This window comes from Oncorhynchus clarkii, chromosome 12 (assembly GCF_045791955.1).
Source record: "Oncorhynchus clarkii lewisi isolate Uvic-CL-2024 chromosome 12, UVic_Ocla_1.0, whole genome shotgun sequence".
In the NCBI taxonomy this organism is placed as follows: domain Eukaryota; kingdom Metazoa; phylum Chordata; class Actinopteri; order Salmoniformes; family Salmonidae; genus Oncorhynchus; species Oncorhynchus clarkii.
Genome location: NC_092158.1, coordinates 42,067,493 through 42,084,125, shown reverse-complemented (window position 1 = coordinate 42,084,125; position 16,633 = coordinate 42,067,493). Strand labels below are relative to the sequence as shown.

General features: G+C 42.1%; 1 protein-coding gene across 5 annotated transcripts in view; it reads right to left on the bottom strand.

The window, feature by feature from the left end:
* Positions 1 to 11,802: 11,802 nt before the first annotated feature.
* The window catches only part of LOC139423208 (cell adhesion molecule 1-like), a 434,909-nt gene continuing 430,078 nt past the window's right edge, over positions 11,803 to 16,633 (bottom strand). For all 5 annotated transcript variants that reach the window (XM_071174957.1, XM_071174958.1, XM_071174959.1 and 2 more), the window contains one exon: positions 11,803 to 16,019. In XM_071174957.1, the coding sequence (XP_071031058.1) occupies positions 15,901 to 16,019 (119 nt within the window). In that variant the 3' untranslated portion in view covers positions 11,803 to 15,900. The remainder of the gene's footprint in view (positions 16,020 to 16,633) is intronic.

Sequence of the window (16,633 nt, the reverse complement as noted above, 5' to 3'; positions counted from 1 at the left end):
CGCACAAAACAATAAAGAATGAATGAAACGTGAAGTGCACGTAAGTGCAGGCAACTAAACATAAACAAGATCCCACAAACACAGGTGGAAAAAATAACTACTTAAATATGATCCCCAATTAGAGACAACGATTACCAGCTGCCTCTAATTGGGAATCATACAAAACGCCAACATAGAAAAAGAAACTAGAACACAACATAGACATATATACATACTAGATCACCCCCTAGTCATGCCCTGACCTACTACACCATCTAGAAACAATGGCTAGGGTAGGGGGGGGGGGGGGGGGTGATTAGTGTCGGGGGTGGCTCTGGTGCGAGGCGAAGTACCCACTCATCCCGCAGATCCAGCCATGGACCTGGGCTGAACACTGTGCCTGGACTGGACATCGGTGTCAAGGAAGGCTCCTGCCATGGAGCGGGACTGTACGCCGTATCTGGACTGGGCATTGGCGCAGAATAATACGCACTGGAGGCCTAGTGCGTGGAGCCGGTACAGGTGGCACCGGTCTGGTGACACACACTTCAGGGCGAGTTCGTGGAGCTGGCGCAGGACACACCGGACTGGAGAGGCGCACCGGAGGCCTGATCCGCGGAGCCGGTACAAGTGGAACTGGACTGGTGACATGCACTTCAGGGCGACCGCGTGGAGCAGGCACTGGCGTACCTCACTGGGGACACGCACTTCAGGGCGAGTGCGATGAGGAGACACAGGATGCACCGGACTGGGCAGGCGTACTGGAGGCCCAGTGCGTGGAGCTGGCACAGGACGTACTGGGCTGTGGAGGCGCACTGGAGACCTGGTATGTATAGCCGGCATCAATTGTACCGGAACGATGACACACTTCGCACGGTGAGTGCGAGGAGCTGGCACAGGACGTACTGGGCTGTGGAGGCGTACTGGAGACCTGGTGCGTAGAGCCGGCACAAATGGTACCGGACCACTGACACGCTCCTCAAGGAGAGTTTGGAGAGCTGGTACAGGACGTACAGGGCTGGGAAGGCGTACTGGAGACCTAGTGCGTGGAGCCCGCCCAGATGTTACCAGACTGATAGCACGCTCCTCAGGACGAATACGGAGAGCTGAGTCAGGTGGCATTAAACTGATAACACGCTCAACAACTCTGTTCTGATCTGTCCTCTCTTGAGGTTATCGTGAAAAGTGACGTCAGTCGGTGTCTTAATGCATGGAAGAGATAATTGGACACGAACAGTGTGGGTACCTCAAAACCCCCTCTAACAGGCTGAAGAAAAGCAACAAAGGCGTTCAATACGGCCCTGTCTGCACCACTTCTACCGAGGGACCTGAGTCCGAGCCGGCAACCAGTGTACAGCATCCGATCTAAGCTATCAACTGCTTTTCTCTCATGTATTTTCTCACAGGAGTGTTACAAGAGTCCACGTGGAGTGAGCATGGGGAGAGATCTGTTCCAAACTTCTCTTATGTTTCTGATATACTGGCTGAAGAATGGACAAGACATAATGGGTGGGAAAGGTGGTGGTGGCTCAGGTGAGACATTGAAATTGGGACATTATCATGGGCCATCCACTTTGAACTGTAAAGCTATCTGAAGACAATGAAGAAGATACTGATCTGTAAATATAATCGTGATAAGAAAGTTAATACTAGAATTATAGGATAACTATAGTGTATGTTAATATAAATGTACAGTGGCAAGAAAAAGTATGTGATCTGAACTTAATCTAGGTCACAACAATAGATAAACACAATCTGCATAAACTAATAGCACACAAACAATTATGTTTTCATGTCTTTATTTAACACACCATGTAAACAGTCACAGTGCAGGGTGAAAAAAGTATGTGTACCCTTGGATTTAATAACTGGTTGACCCTCCTTTGGCAGCAATAACCTCAACCAAATGTTTTCTGTAGTTCTGGATCAGACCTGCACAACAACCAGGAGGAATTTTGGACCATTCCTCTTTACAAAACTGTTTCAGTTCAGCAATGTTCTTGCGATGTCTGGTGTGAACTGCTCTGAGGTCATGCCACAGTATCTCAATCGGGTTGAGGTCAGGACTCTGACTGGGACACTCCAGAAGGCGTATTTTCTTCAAATTCACATTTTGTGAGTGTTTTTTATAGGGCAAGGCTGCTCTAACAAACATCTCCAATCTTGTCTCATTGATTGGACTCAAGGTAAGCTGACTCCAATTAGGTTTTGGAGAAGTCATTAGCCTAGGGGTTCACATACTTTTTCCAACCTTCACTGTGAATGTTTACATGATGCATTCAATGAAGTCAAGAAAAATTATATAATTTGTGTGTTATTAGTTTAAGCACACTATGTTTGTCTATTGTTGTGACTTAGATGAAGAATCAGATCACATTTGATGACCAATTTACGCAGAAATCCAGGTAATTCTACAGGGTTCACATCTTTTCTTGCCACTGTACAACCTGCCAACAACCTGTCGGTGTGTGTTCAATTTAGGGGTTTTGCCTTTGAGTGATAGGACCAATGTGAATCACTGAGCAATATCACTCTACATTTGGGTTTGATAATTAATTGGGGTTTGATTATGATGTGGAAACTGAATGATTTTTAAAACTGAAGGATTGATTTGAGTTTAGTATGTTGAAAACTATATGAGTGAAGCAATTCATGTATTATGGATTGATTGTTTTGATTGCTGTTGTGAACTGAAGATGTTGACACTATTCTCAGCATGCCCTGGTGAATGGAGAAGGGGAACTCTGATTTCGGAAAGTGAAACTGATCCCAATCTATTTGATCTATAAGCTTTGCCTTATACATAGTGGAATCATGATTGTCATGGGTCATGTTCATTAGGTACCAAAACAATACATTTTACTTAAACCAGGAGTCACTACCTGGATTTGACCAACAAGGTATGCCAATTTTAGTTTATGGGATGTAAATAGTTATTTCCACCATGCTGATCCATTGGAGTGTGCTAAATGACTAAATGTTATTTTATTAAACGCCATTGTTGCATGCACAGCATTGAGCATTGAAGTGGGGCTATAGGTGGGTGTGCCTTCTGAGGGGCCTGCAGCAAGTTTAGGTTGGACAGGTTGCTTGTGCTGTCTGTGATGCCAGCGTTGACTGTGTTGTTGGCAATGTCTCTATGGCTCACAGCACACTGTCTCTCTGTCACTGGCCAGCACATGCATGCTGCCTAGAGACCTGGCTAGTCTGGAGTGGCACAGGGAGCTGGCAGAGAGGAGGGAAGGGGTTAATTGAGTCAACATGGAACCATGAATGGCAGCATCCTGAGCATCTGAGGCTACTATTGAATATGATCAGCCTGGCAGGAATAGTGCACACCAAATGGATCATATGCATCAGCCTATAAGGTACTTTGACTGCTAATATGCCTGCAAGGAGCATTGCTCATAAAACAGCCTACACAGGAGCATCCTGAATCTGATCAAGCTCTGAGGCTTACCCACAAAACATGAAGTGTCCCTTATAATTCTACACATATCAGGTATGAAAGCTAACAACCAACACAGATAACTAGCTAGCTAACAAGACAACCTAGCTTACTAGCTAGCTAGCGCACAAGACTAGCTAGCCAAATTAGCTTGCTGCCATCCCGGATAGCAAGCTAGCTAACGAAGAAAAAAATATTGCTCATCTACAACAATCAGTCTGATATAATATCAGTGATATGTCAGTATAAAGTTGCCTTTATTATGGAAGATGCTAACCCTATTACCTTCTTTCCTCTAGGCTGCAGCTTTCTGCCTCTGTTTGAATGTGTCTCAATTGCTCGATGTTCCTTGCCTGTGATTGGCTCTGGTCTTGGGGGCGTCACGTAGCCTGGGAGACAGTGCTGCCTCTCAGGGTTGCCTGTCAGATGGTGTTCAGGGCTTAAATGCCCCACGAGTGAGCAGCTCAAAGCAAGATTCCGTCAGGAAACTCTAGTCAGTCTTTATCTCAGCTGATCAGTGTGCAGCATGCTACCAAATATTAACAAATTCTCCTACCTAATGTACGTTGACCAGTCCAGCAAACATAATTGCAGTGCAATATTGCTAGTGTTTTTGCCCACCACCTGCTTTTGGTTCTGCTTTTCTGTGTGTCAGGAGGGAATGACAGATATCCGGCTCCCTGCCCGTAGCTTGACTTTAATACACATACTGAACAAAAATATAAACCGAACATGCAACAATTACAAAGATTTTCGCAACATATCAGACGAAGTGGAGGATGGACATCCACAAATTAATACATACCACATGAAACGTAATGTATCATACTAAATGGAGTGTCTCGGATTTACATACAGAATAATATGAAATGCTCTGAGACCAGGTTGGATGGCACTCTAATAAATGCAGAAAATCGGCAATCAAAATAAACGTACCACAGCGACCATGTTATTTTTAGGAAGCATAGTTCAGACATATAAAGTGTGTATGTGAAAACCACTTCTAAGATGCAAATGTTAAGTTTTTCCAAACTTATGAAAGAAGAGTCAGAGTGCCGTATAATTGCAGTACACTGCAGTATAACGGTAGTTAGAGTGCAGTATAACTGCAGGAAGCTGCAAATACTGCGTCTAAATACTACGTTTTTTTACTGCAGTAATTATGCAGTGTAACTGCAACCAACCATGCTATGTTTTTTGTTTTTTTGCGTTGTTCGTAACTTGTTTTGAACATAATGTTGCAGCTACAGTCTCTTATGACCGAAAAGAGGAAACTGAGATTCCGTGGAAAAAGAACAGGATGCCTTGTGAGGATCAGGTGATGAGTGGCTAATCTGCCTTTGCCTTCCATCCTGCTAGCTAACGTTCAATCGCTGGAAAATAAATGGGACGAACTGAAAGCGTGTAATATCTTATGTTTCACCGAGTCGTAGCTGAATGACGACATTACGAACATACAGGTTATACACTCGATCAGCAGGATAGAACAGCAGCCTCTGGTAAGACATGGGCGGGGACCTTGCATATATGAAAACAACAGCTGGTGCACGATATCTAAGGAAGTCTCAAGGTTTTGCTCGCCTGAGGTAGAGTATCTCATGATAAGCTGTAGACCACACTAACTACCTAGAGAGTTTTGCTCTGTATTTTTTTGTAGCTGTCTACATACCACCACAGACTGATGCTGGCACTAAAACTGCACTCAATGAGCTGTATACCTCCATAATCAAACAGGAAAATGCTCATCCAGAGGCGACGCTCCTAGTGGCCGGGGACATTAATCCAGGGAAACTTAAATCAGTTTTACCTCATTTCCATCAGCATGTTAAATGTGCAACCAGAGGGAAAACAATTCTAGACCACCTTTACTCCACACACAGAGATGCATACAAAGCTCTCCATTGCCCACCATTTGGCAAATCTGACTGTAATTCTATCCTCCTGATTCCTGCGTACAAGCAACAATTAAAGCAGGAAGCACCAGTGACTCGGTCTGTAAAACAGTTGTCAGATGAAGCAGATGCTAAACTACAGGACTGTTTTGATAGCACAGACTGGAATATGTTCTGGGATTCTACCGATGAGGAGTACACCACATCCCCACAGTGACTGTACGTACATACCCCAACCAGAAGCCATGGATTACAGGCAACATTTGCACTGAGCTAAAGGGTAGAGCTGCCGCTTTCAAGGAGCGGGACTCTAACCCAGAAGCTTATAAGAAATCCCGCTATGCCCACCGACGAACCATCAAACAGGCAAAGCGTCAATACAGGACTAAGATCAAATCGTACTACACCGGCTCCGACGCAAGTCGGATGTGGCAGAGCTTATAAACTATTACAGACTACAAAGGGAAGCACAGCCGAGAGCTGCCCAGTGACACGAGCCTACCAGACAAGCTAAAGAACTTCTATGCTTACTTCGAGGCAAGGAACACTGAAACATGCATGAGAGCATCAGCTGTTCTGGACGACTGTGTGTTCATGCTCTCCGCTGCCGATGTGAGTTAGATAGGTTTTACTCACATCTTTGAGAGCTTCAAGTTCTTTAGCGTCCACATCACCAACAAACTAACATGGACCAAGCACAGCAAGACAGTCGTGAAGAGGGCATGACAAAACCTATTCCCCCTCAGGAGACTGAAAAGATTTGGCATGGGTCCTCAGATCCTCAAAAGGTTTGACAGCTGGTTGCATCACTGCCTGGTATGGCAACTGCTTGGCTTCTGAACACAAGGCACTACAGAGGGTAGTGCATACAGCTCAGTACATCACAGGGGCCAAGCTTCCTGCCATCCAGGTCCTATATACCAGGCGGTGTCAGTGGAAGGACACCAGCCACCCTAGTCATAGACTGTTCTCTCTGCTACCACATGACAAGGGGTACCGGAGCGCCAAGTCTTGGTCCAAGAGGCTTCTAAACAGCTTCTTCCCCAAGCCTCTTTGAACAGACTTTCCCCCCCTTCTACGCTGCTGCTACTATCTGTTATTTTCTATGCATAGTCACTTTAATAACTCTACCTACATTTGCACATTGACTCTGTACCGGTACCCCCCTGTATATAGCCCCGCTATTGTTATTTACAGCTGGTCTTTATTATCTCATACTTTTTACTTTTTTATTTTCTTAAAACTGCATTATTGGTAAAGGGCTTATAAAGGGCTTGTAAGTAAGCATTTCACTGTAATACCTGTTGTATTCGGATGTGACAAATACAATTTGATTTGATTTGATTTGACATGTCCTAAAAATGTGAAAGATTGCTCAGAAAACCAGGTGTTTTAATCGACGTATGCTTACTTTGATTTTGACCTTACGGCAATTAAAATAAGCAGAGTAAGGTGTTAACATGACTATTCCATAATCTGCCTACTGCCATAATCAGTTAAATATCGTATGATTACTGTGGATATAAACATACTCACGACCACCCCTCATCACTGTCAAACTGTCAAACGCTCCCTAAAACACTTCTGCGAGCAGGCCTTTCTAATCGACCTGGTATCCTGGAATGACATTGACCTCATCCTGTCAGTAGAGGATCCCTGGTTATTCTTTAAAAGTTCCTTCCTCACCATCTTAAATAAGCATGCCCCATTCAATTAAAAAAACTAGGAATAGATATACTCCCTGGTTCACTCCAGACCTGTCTGCCCTTGACCAGCACAAAAACATCCTGTGGCGTTCTGCATTAGCATCAAATAGACCCCATGATATGCAACTTTTCAGGGAAGTTAGGAACAAATATCCGCAGGCAGCCTTATCAAGCAGAAATTTGCATCCTGTAGTACAAACTCAAAAAAGTTCTGGGACATTGTAAAGTCCATGGAGAAGAAGAGCACCTCCTCCCAGCTGCCCACTGCTCTGAGGCTAGGAAACACTGTTACCACCGATAAATACTATAATTGAGAATTTCAATAAGCATTTCTCTACGGCTGGCCATGCTGTCCACCTGGCTACCCCTACCCCGGTCAACTGCCCAGCACCCTCCAAAGCCCCCACCATTTCTCCTTCACCAAAATCCAGATAGCTGATGTTCTGAAAGAGCTGCAAAATCTGGACCCCTACAAATCAGCCGGGCTAGACAATCTGGACCCTCTCTTTCTAAAATTATCTGCCAAAATTGCTGCAACCCCTATTACTAGCCTGTTCAACCTCTCTTTCATATCGTCTGAGATTCCCAAATATTGGAAAGCTGCCTCGGTCATCCCCCTCTTCAAAGGGGGTGACACTCTAGACTCAAACTGCTACAGACCTATATCTATCCTACTCTGTCTTTCTAAGGTCTTCGAAAGCCAAGTTAACAAACAGATTACCGACCATTTCGAATCCCACCTTACCTTCTCCGCTATGCAATCTGGTTTCAGAGCTGGTCATGGGTGCACCTCAGCCACGCTCAAGGTACTAAACAACATCATAACCGCCATCGATAAGAGACATTCCTGTGCAGCCGTATTCATCGACCTGGCCAAGGCTTTCGACTCTGTCAATCACCACATTCTTATTGGCAGACTCGACAGCCTTGGTTTCTCAAATGATTGCCTCGCCTGGTTTACCAACCAACTACTTCTCTGATAGAGTTCAGTGTGTCAAATCGGAGGGCCTGTTGTCCGAACCTCTGGCAGTCTCTATGGGGGTGCCACAGGATTAAATTCTTGGGCCGACTCTTCTTCTCTGTATACATCAATGATGTCGCTCTTGCTGCTGGTTATTCTCTGATCCACCTCTACGCAGACGACACCATTCTGTATACTTCTGGCCCCTCTTTGGACACTGTGTTAACTAACCTCCAGACAAGCTTCAATGCCATACAACTCTCATTTTGTGGCCTCCAACTGCTCTTAAATGCAAGTAAAACTAAATGCATGCTTTTCAATCGATCACTGCACGCACCTGCCCGCCTGTCCAGCATCACTACTCTGGACGGCTCTGACTTAGAATACGTGGACAACTACAAATACCTATGTGTCTGTCTAGACTGTAAATTCTCCTTCCAGACTCACATTAAGCATCTCCAATCCAAAATTAAATTTAGAATCGGCTTCCTATATCGCAACCAAGCATCCTTCACTCATGCTGCCAAACATACCCTTGTAAAACTGACCATCCTACCGATCCTCGACTTTGGCGATGTCATCTATAAAATAGCCTCCAACACTCTACTCAACAAATTGGATGCAGTCTATCACAGTGCCATTCGTTTTGTCACCAAAGTCCCATACACTACCCACCACTGCGACCTGTACGCTCTCGTTGGTTGGCCCTCGCTTCATACTCTTCGACAAACCCACTGGCTACAGGTTATCTACAAGTCGCTGTTAGGTAAAACGCCGCCTTATCTCAGCTCACTGGTCACCATAGCAGCACCCACTCGTTGTACACGCTCCAGCAGGTATATCTCACTGGTCACCCCCAAAGCCAATTCCTACTTTGGTTTCTGCTTTCTGCTGCCAATGACTGGAACGAACTGCAAAAATCACTGAAGCTGGAGACTCATACAGTGGGGCAAAAAAGTATTTAGTCAGCCACCAATTGTGCAAGTTCTCCCACTTAAAAAGATGAGAGAGGCCTGTAATTTTCATCATAGGTACACTTCAACTATGACAGACATAATGAGAAAGAAGAATCCAGAAAATCACATTGTAGGATTTTTTATGAATTTATTTGCAAATTATGGTGGAAAATAAGTATTTGGTCAATAACAAAAGTTTATCTCAATACTTTGTTATATACCCTTTGTTGGCAATGACAGAGGTCAAACGTTTTCTGTAAGTCTTCACAAGGTTTTCACACACTGTTGCTGGTATTTTGGCCCATTCCTCCATGCAGATCTCCTCTAGAGCAGTGATGTTTTGGAGCTGTTGCTGGGCAACACGGACTTTCAACTCCCTCCAAAGATTTTCTATGGGGTTGAGATCTGGAGACTGGCTAGGCCACTCAAGGACCTTGAAATGCTTCTTACGAAGCCACTCCTTTGTTGCCCGGGCGGTGTGTTTAGGATCATTGGCATGCTGAAAGACCCAGCCACGTTTCATCTTCAATGCCCTTGCTGATGGAAGGAGGTTTTCACTCAAAATCTCATGATACATGGCCCCATTCATTCTTTCCTTTACACGGATCAGTCGTCCTGGTCACTTTGCAGAAAAACAGCCCCAAAGCATGATGTTTCCACCCCCATGCTTCACAGTAGGTATGGTGTTCTTTGGATGCAACTCAGCATTCTTTGTCCTCCAAACACGACGAGTTGAGTTTTTACCAAAAAGTTATATTTTGGTTTCATCTGACCATAGGACATTCTCCCAATCTTCTTCTGGAACATCCAAATGCTCTCTAGCAAACTTCAGACGGGCCTGGACATGTACTGGCTTAAGCAGGGGGACACATCTGGCACTGCAGGATTTGAGTCCCTGGCGGCGTAGTGTGTTACTGATGGTAGGCTTTGTTACTTTGGTCCGAGCTCTCTGCAGGTCATTCACTAGGTCCCCCTGTGTGGTTCTGGGATTTTTGCTCACCGTTCTTGTGATCATTTTGACCCCACGGGGTGAGATCTTGCGTGGAGCCCCAGATCGAGGGAGATTATCAGTGGTCTTGTATGTCTTCCATTTCCTAATAATTTCTCCTACAGTTGATTTCTTCAAACCAAGCTGCTTACCTATTGCAGATTCAGTCTGCCCAGCCTTGTGCAGGTCTACAATTTTGTTTCTGGTGTCCTTTGACAGCTCTTTGGTCTTGGCCATAGTGGAGTTTGGAGTGTGACTGTTTGAGGTTGTGGACAGGTGTCTTTTATACTGATAACAAGTTCAAACAGGTTGAAGTGTACCTATGATGAAAATTACAGGCCTCTCTCACCTCTCTTTTTCAGTCTGCCCACAAATTTTCTATGGGATTGAGGTCAGGGCTTTGTGATGGCCAATCCAATACCTTGACTTTGTTGTCCTTAAGCCATTTTGCCACAACTTTGGAAGTATGCTTGGGGTCATTGTCCATTTGGAAGACCCATTTGCTACCAAGCTTTAACTTCCTGACTGATGTCTTGAGATGTTGCTTCAATATATCCACATAATTTTCCTACGTCATGATGCCATCTATTTTGTGAAGTGCACCAGTCCCTCCTGCAGCAAAGCACCCGCACAACATGATGCTGTCACCCTCGTGCTTCACAGTTGGGATGGTGTTCTTCGGTTTGAAAGCGTCCCCCTTTTTCCTCCAATGGTGGAAAAAGGTGGTCATTATGGCCAAACAGTTCTATTTTTGTTTCATCAGAACACAGGACATTTCTCCAAAACGTACGATCTTTGTCCCCATGTGCAGTTGCAAACTGTAGTCTGGCTTTTTTATGGCGGTTTTGGAGCAGTGGCTTCTTCCTTGCTGAGCGGCCTTTCAGGTTATGTCAATATAGGACTTGTTTTACTGTGGATATAGATACTTTTGTACCTGTTTCCTCCAGCATCTTCACAAAGTCCTTTGCTGTTGTTCTGAGATTGATTTTCACTTTTTGCACCAAAGTACGTTCACCTCTAGGAGACAGAACGCGTCTCCTTCCTGAGCGGTATGATAGTGTTTATACTTGCGTACTATTTTTTGTACAGATGAACATGGTACCTTCAGGCATGTGGAAATCGCTCCCAAGGATGAACCAGACTTGTGGAGGCTGACAATTTTTTTCAGATGTCTTGGCTGATTTCTTTTGATTTTCCCATGATGTCAAGCAACTAGGCACTGAGTTTGAAGGTAGGCCTTGAAATACCTCCACAGGTACACCCCCAATTGACTCAAATGATGTCAATTAGCCTATCAGAAGCTTCTAAAGCCATGACATAATTTTCTGGAATTTTTCAAGCTGTTTAAAGGCACAGTCAACTTAGTGTATGTAAACTTCTGACCCACTGGAATTGTGATACAGTGAATTATAAGTGAAATAATCTGTCTTTAAACAATTGTTGGAAAAATTACTTGTGTCATGCACAAAGTAGATGTCCTAACCGACTTGCCAAAACTATAGTTTGTTAACAAGACATTTGTGGAGTGTTTGAAAAACGAGTTTTAATGACTCCAACCTAAGTTTATGTAAACTTCCGACTTTAACTGTATGTGCCTGCATAAGGTAATTCTGAATACCAACTACTGAGAAGTGCATAGAAAATGCATACATTTCCTAAATCTGAATCAGCCCCGTAGTTTGGAGACAGAGCTTGCTCTTGATATGCTCCTCAAACCACAAAATGTGCTTAATGGACTGTGTAATGGCTCGAAAAACCTGAGGCCATGCATTCAATGTTAAGCATCACATTTTATGTCTCTTTATACATGTCTCTTCATGCATGAAAAATAAAAATAAAATAAGGAAGAATGAAAAACAACACACACACCGGTTACTTTGAACATTAATATATTTTCTTTTTTATTAAGACAAGAACTCATTTTTTTTTTGTAAAAATGTCTATTAATGAACCAATACAAAATGTGTATGGGAATGTGAATATCTTTTTTCTTCATTAATACACATTAACATTGCCCAAGTAGACCTACAGCAGAAAGACAAAAAATAATCAATGAAGACAATGAATTGATAAACAACCAAACGTCCTGGGAGGAAAACCAAACATGAGAGACGTGTTTAAATTGATAGTTGCACAGCCACAGCTGAGTGTATTCTGTTCCTGTGTCATTTTAACAAACTGATACATTATGAACTATGTCTATTCAAAGTCATACTTAAACACATATTATACAGTTCACTGGATATTTAAGAAAATACATAAAACATGTACAGCTTAAATGCAAAAAAACACCCAAAAAAAAACACCAGTTGTCTCTTGATCTAAAATCATTAGCGTTTTTTTTAATCAATTTGTGGTGGGGCCTAGACTTTGCATTCTACCTGAGATGCAATCACACCATTCAATGCACATGAACCTGAGACCAGTGGTGTAAAGTACTTTAGTAAAAATACTTTAAAGTACTACCAAGTCGTTTTTTGGGTATCTATCATTTACTTTGTTATTTATATTTTTACTTCCCTAAATTCCTAAAGAAAAGCATGTACTTTTTACTCCATACATTTTCTCTGACACCCAAAAGTACTAGTTACATTTTGAATGCTTAGCAGGACAGGAAGATGGTCCAATTCACGCACTTATCAAGAGAACATCCCTGGCATCTCTACTGCCTCTGATCTGACGGACTTACTAAACACAAATGCTTTGTTTGTAAATTATGTGTTGGAGTATGCCCCTGGCTATCAGCAAACAAAAAAAACAAGAAAATTGTTCCGCCTGGTTTACTTAATTTAAGGAATTTGAAATTATTTATACTTTTACTTTTGATTCTTAATATAGTTAAAACCAAATACTTTTAGACTTTTACTCAAGTAGTATATTACTGGATGACTTTCACTTTTACTTGAGTCATTTTCTAATATGGTATCTTTGATTTTACTAAAGTATGACAATTGGGTACTTTTTCCACCACCGCCTGAGACAGGAATTAACAAAAGAATGTAAAAAGTAATTTGATAAAATAACACGGTCAGACTACCAAGTTAACAGTACCTTGAGTCACAAAGGGGCATTTCATGAGAAAAATAAAACAGATAACACCTAGGAAAAAGAAAATACAAAAAACATATTCTATACCTTTCTGGACTTTTCACATCCATCCAAATAGTTGTCCATCATTGAATTATATTTCAGTCTTCATATCACCGGTGTTAAGTAGGTGCTCATACAAATTAACATTTATTTCATGTCAACTATGCTCGAGATGCATACTTTCCACAATATACTCCTGTTTCCTATTGGTTCTGAAAGTGGTCCCCATTCCAAACCACAACACACATAAGTAAAAGGTTAAAAAGCATAAACAAACATATATATCGACCCAGTCCACACAGCGGTGAGTACATTTAATAAAATCTCCACCTACAGAGAGAGTGAATAGATGTGTTCACTTGGTAAGAACATACTTTTTTAGGTCCAGTTTTGAATGGAAGCCACCACACTTTTTACCGAAGCGAAATAATGCTCAATGTTAAATACAAGTCACACAACCTCAATCTAAACGATGGTAACATTCTCTCTGTTGTTTGTTCCGTTTAAACAACAGAGGGAATCCAAAATGTTTCATATGATGTCACAGTCTAAAATGAAGCATTTAAACGAGTCAGGAAGCCACCGCTGTCCTGATAAACAAACAGCATTGTCGTCGTGGTACAGTGTTAAATCAGTGATAGCTCCTTTTCCAAGATATCATATTTGGAATATATGTCAAATCAAACATGAAAGCAACTTCACCTCTTCAACCTCATTGTCATATCAACCACCTCAGCAGGACAGTAACTACATTGAACAGCAATGCTGACTGTGGTGATGTAGAAATTAAATGAAAAGTAATAGATAACAAAAAATGACTTTTGGCATTCCCCAATTCTCCCCCACTGGCCCTTTCAACATGGTCTCATCTTAAAGCTTAGGCAGGTCATTCACAAAGAAAGAAAAGAGAAATGGTGCACACTCACATACATGCAATGTGGTGTTGACTGACTGTTTTGGCAAGTGAAAATTGTTGCATCATGACAAGACCATGTACAGTCCAGAGGCTAGAAGTGTGATGGTAGTGGCATAAGGCCGTCTCCAGTGGTAATTCCTAGTGACACACACGCTCCTCAACTGTCATCACCCATTCAGGAGTGTTGTACAGTATGAAGTGACAAAACTCACAACAAACAGCTTGTGATAATCATAAAAACCACAAAATGATTCTGTCATGAAATTCCACTAGGATGTAAAAAATATTTCCTGGCACGTGTTTATGTATAATACATTGGTGTAAATTTATTGGCTGGACATAGTTTGTATATTGTTGGAACTACTGAACTTGTCTTGAAATCATATCCCTTGTAAAAATGTCTTAGATACAATGATTGTATGTTCTTTGCTCAGAAGCTATGTATCCCCTATTTTTCACCATCTCCTTCAAAATCCTATACCCCTTTTACAGCTCTAGTTCTAATTTTACACACAAAGCTGGAAAAATACAACTAAATGTGTGATTTACCTGTTCAGTATATACCAAGATGAAGGTAGTATCACTTTATTAATGCAGTAAGTACCTCACAACCTAGATTGATATCTCTCTTATAATGAGAATATTCATCTTTGATAATCAACATTATAGTTTGGAGATGTCTTCCGGTCATTTCGCATTGAAATGAATCCTATCCGTGTTACATAGTTTGTTTTTCCCCCTAACTATATTACAGCTTGGCTAAACTGAGGCATCTTGATTTAGAGACAAAGGGTGAGTACAACACCAAGGAAATCATTAAAAACAAATTATTTTTGTCAGATTCAAAAATCTGAATGAGAGAGGATGTAAAACCCAAAAATGTCATCACAAAAAAATAAATAAATGCCTGCCGGGGGATTGCGGTTCCATTCAGTGGAACAGAACAAAAACATCATTGTACAGAGAATAAAAGGTGAAAATAATGAATTGAAAATGCCTCTAAGTTCAGCATAGCGAGGGTGAAATAATGTGCCTTCTACTTTCCTTATTCCAAATTGTGGCAATCTTTTAAATGCGCTGGCATATCTAATTTGAAAAACAAATTGAAGAGACAGAGGAAGGAATACAAGTGATCCACGGTGATGAGGAATTGGCCCCGATACAAAGAAAACAAGGACAGTTTTCGAGACCAATTGTCCTCTACTGTCTTCCTTTAGATTATATTTCTGTGTGTTTGTGTTTTGAAGAGGGGGGAGGGGGCACAATGTTATTTATGGGTAATAATATTTTCCTTATATTCATTTTTCGAATATGATACGTAAAGCGTTGGATGTGTTTTGGAGCTTTCAAAAGGTTTTGAAAAAAAGAAAGGTGGTGGTTGAGACCTGGCCTGCTCACAGTATAGTGGAAATAGGGTTCTTATGAGCTTTTGGTATGCAGGAGAGGACGTGTGTGCGAACACAGTGGGAGAGATGAACAGAGCCGCTGTGTAATTTTACCCTCATAGGAAAGCCAACAGCACAATGATAATGAAGAGAGTGGAAGAGGGAGGGTGGGGAGCAACATGGCATGTTGATGGGGGGGAAATAAAGAATGAATAGAAAATAAATTCAGAACAAGGCACAGAATTTTCTGCAAATGGTTGAACTAAACAAAATTCGTACCAGCAGTTTTGGGAGGTGTCGCATGGTGACGCTCTCTTCTACAGTGATTTCTGGCAACCCCTGAACCCCCCACCCTTACCAAAAACCTCCCCTCCCCATATTTTCACCTTATACACACAAAACCTTTCCTCCTCAGCTGCAGAGACTGGACAATACATTGTTCAATCCCGGGCAATCACCCCTAAAACCAACCTACCCAACCTAATCCAACCAATTCTCAAACCCCAAGCAACCCCCCCTCCCCCCAACCCAAAGACAGCGTGGTGTTCCACAGAAGACAGTATTGGGGCCCTGTGATTTCTATATGTAGTACTCCTTCTTCTCGTCCGAGTTGTTGTGGCCCCCCTCTGCGTTGATAATGGCTGTGTCTGCATCTGCTGCATCGTCGGCTCCTTTAGCTTCATGCGTGAAGTAGGTACCTGAAGGGGGGGATGATAAAAATGGACACTTCATTGCTAAGCTCCTGAATTCCTACTCAAGTTTCCTTGACATTAAGAAGCAAATCATTGAACCAAAACAAACCATGAGGTTAATTGTAGAATATTTGATCTCATAAAATACATTATTAAAATATAATCATTTTAAACTCATAATCATGTCCGTTGGCACACCAACACAAACTCTAATGGAAAAGTTATATATCAGCTGCTAAGTTTTTAATTCTTGTAGGTCAATTATTTATTTGCCACTGTAAACCATTAAACAAATATTTTTTTTGTCATTTTTTGTTAATCCTTGCCTAGTTAAATAAAGGTTAAAAACCTCTCTGTTGGCATTCTTTGATTGGCATTCAAGATTCGCACATGGATATACAGATTCTGCTTCAGCTCGACTCACAACTTCAAATTAACCTTGCCAAGTTCACCGAACGAGTAGGAATGAGCAATCCACTTCAAACTTCATTTCTGACAGGGATTATTCACGTCCCAACAGTGTTGGGCCTGATAATGAAGGCGATAGCCCAGATCAAATGGAGAAGGGCAGGGAGTAATTTAGAATCAAAACCAAAAGCATGGGCTGCACTCCAAAGACC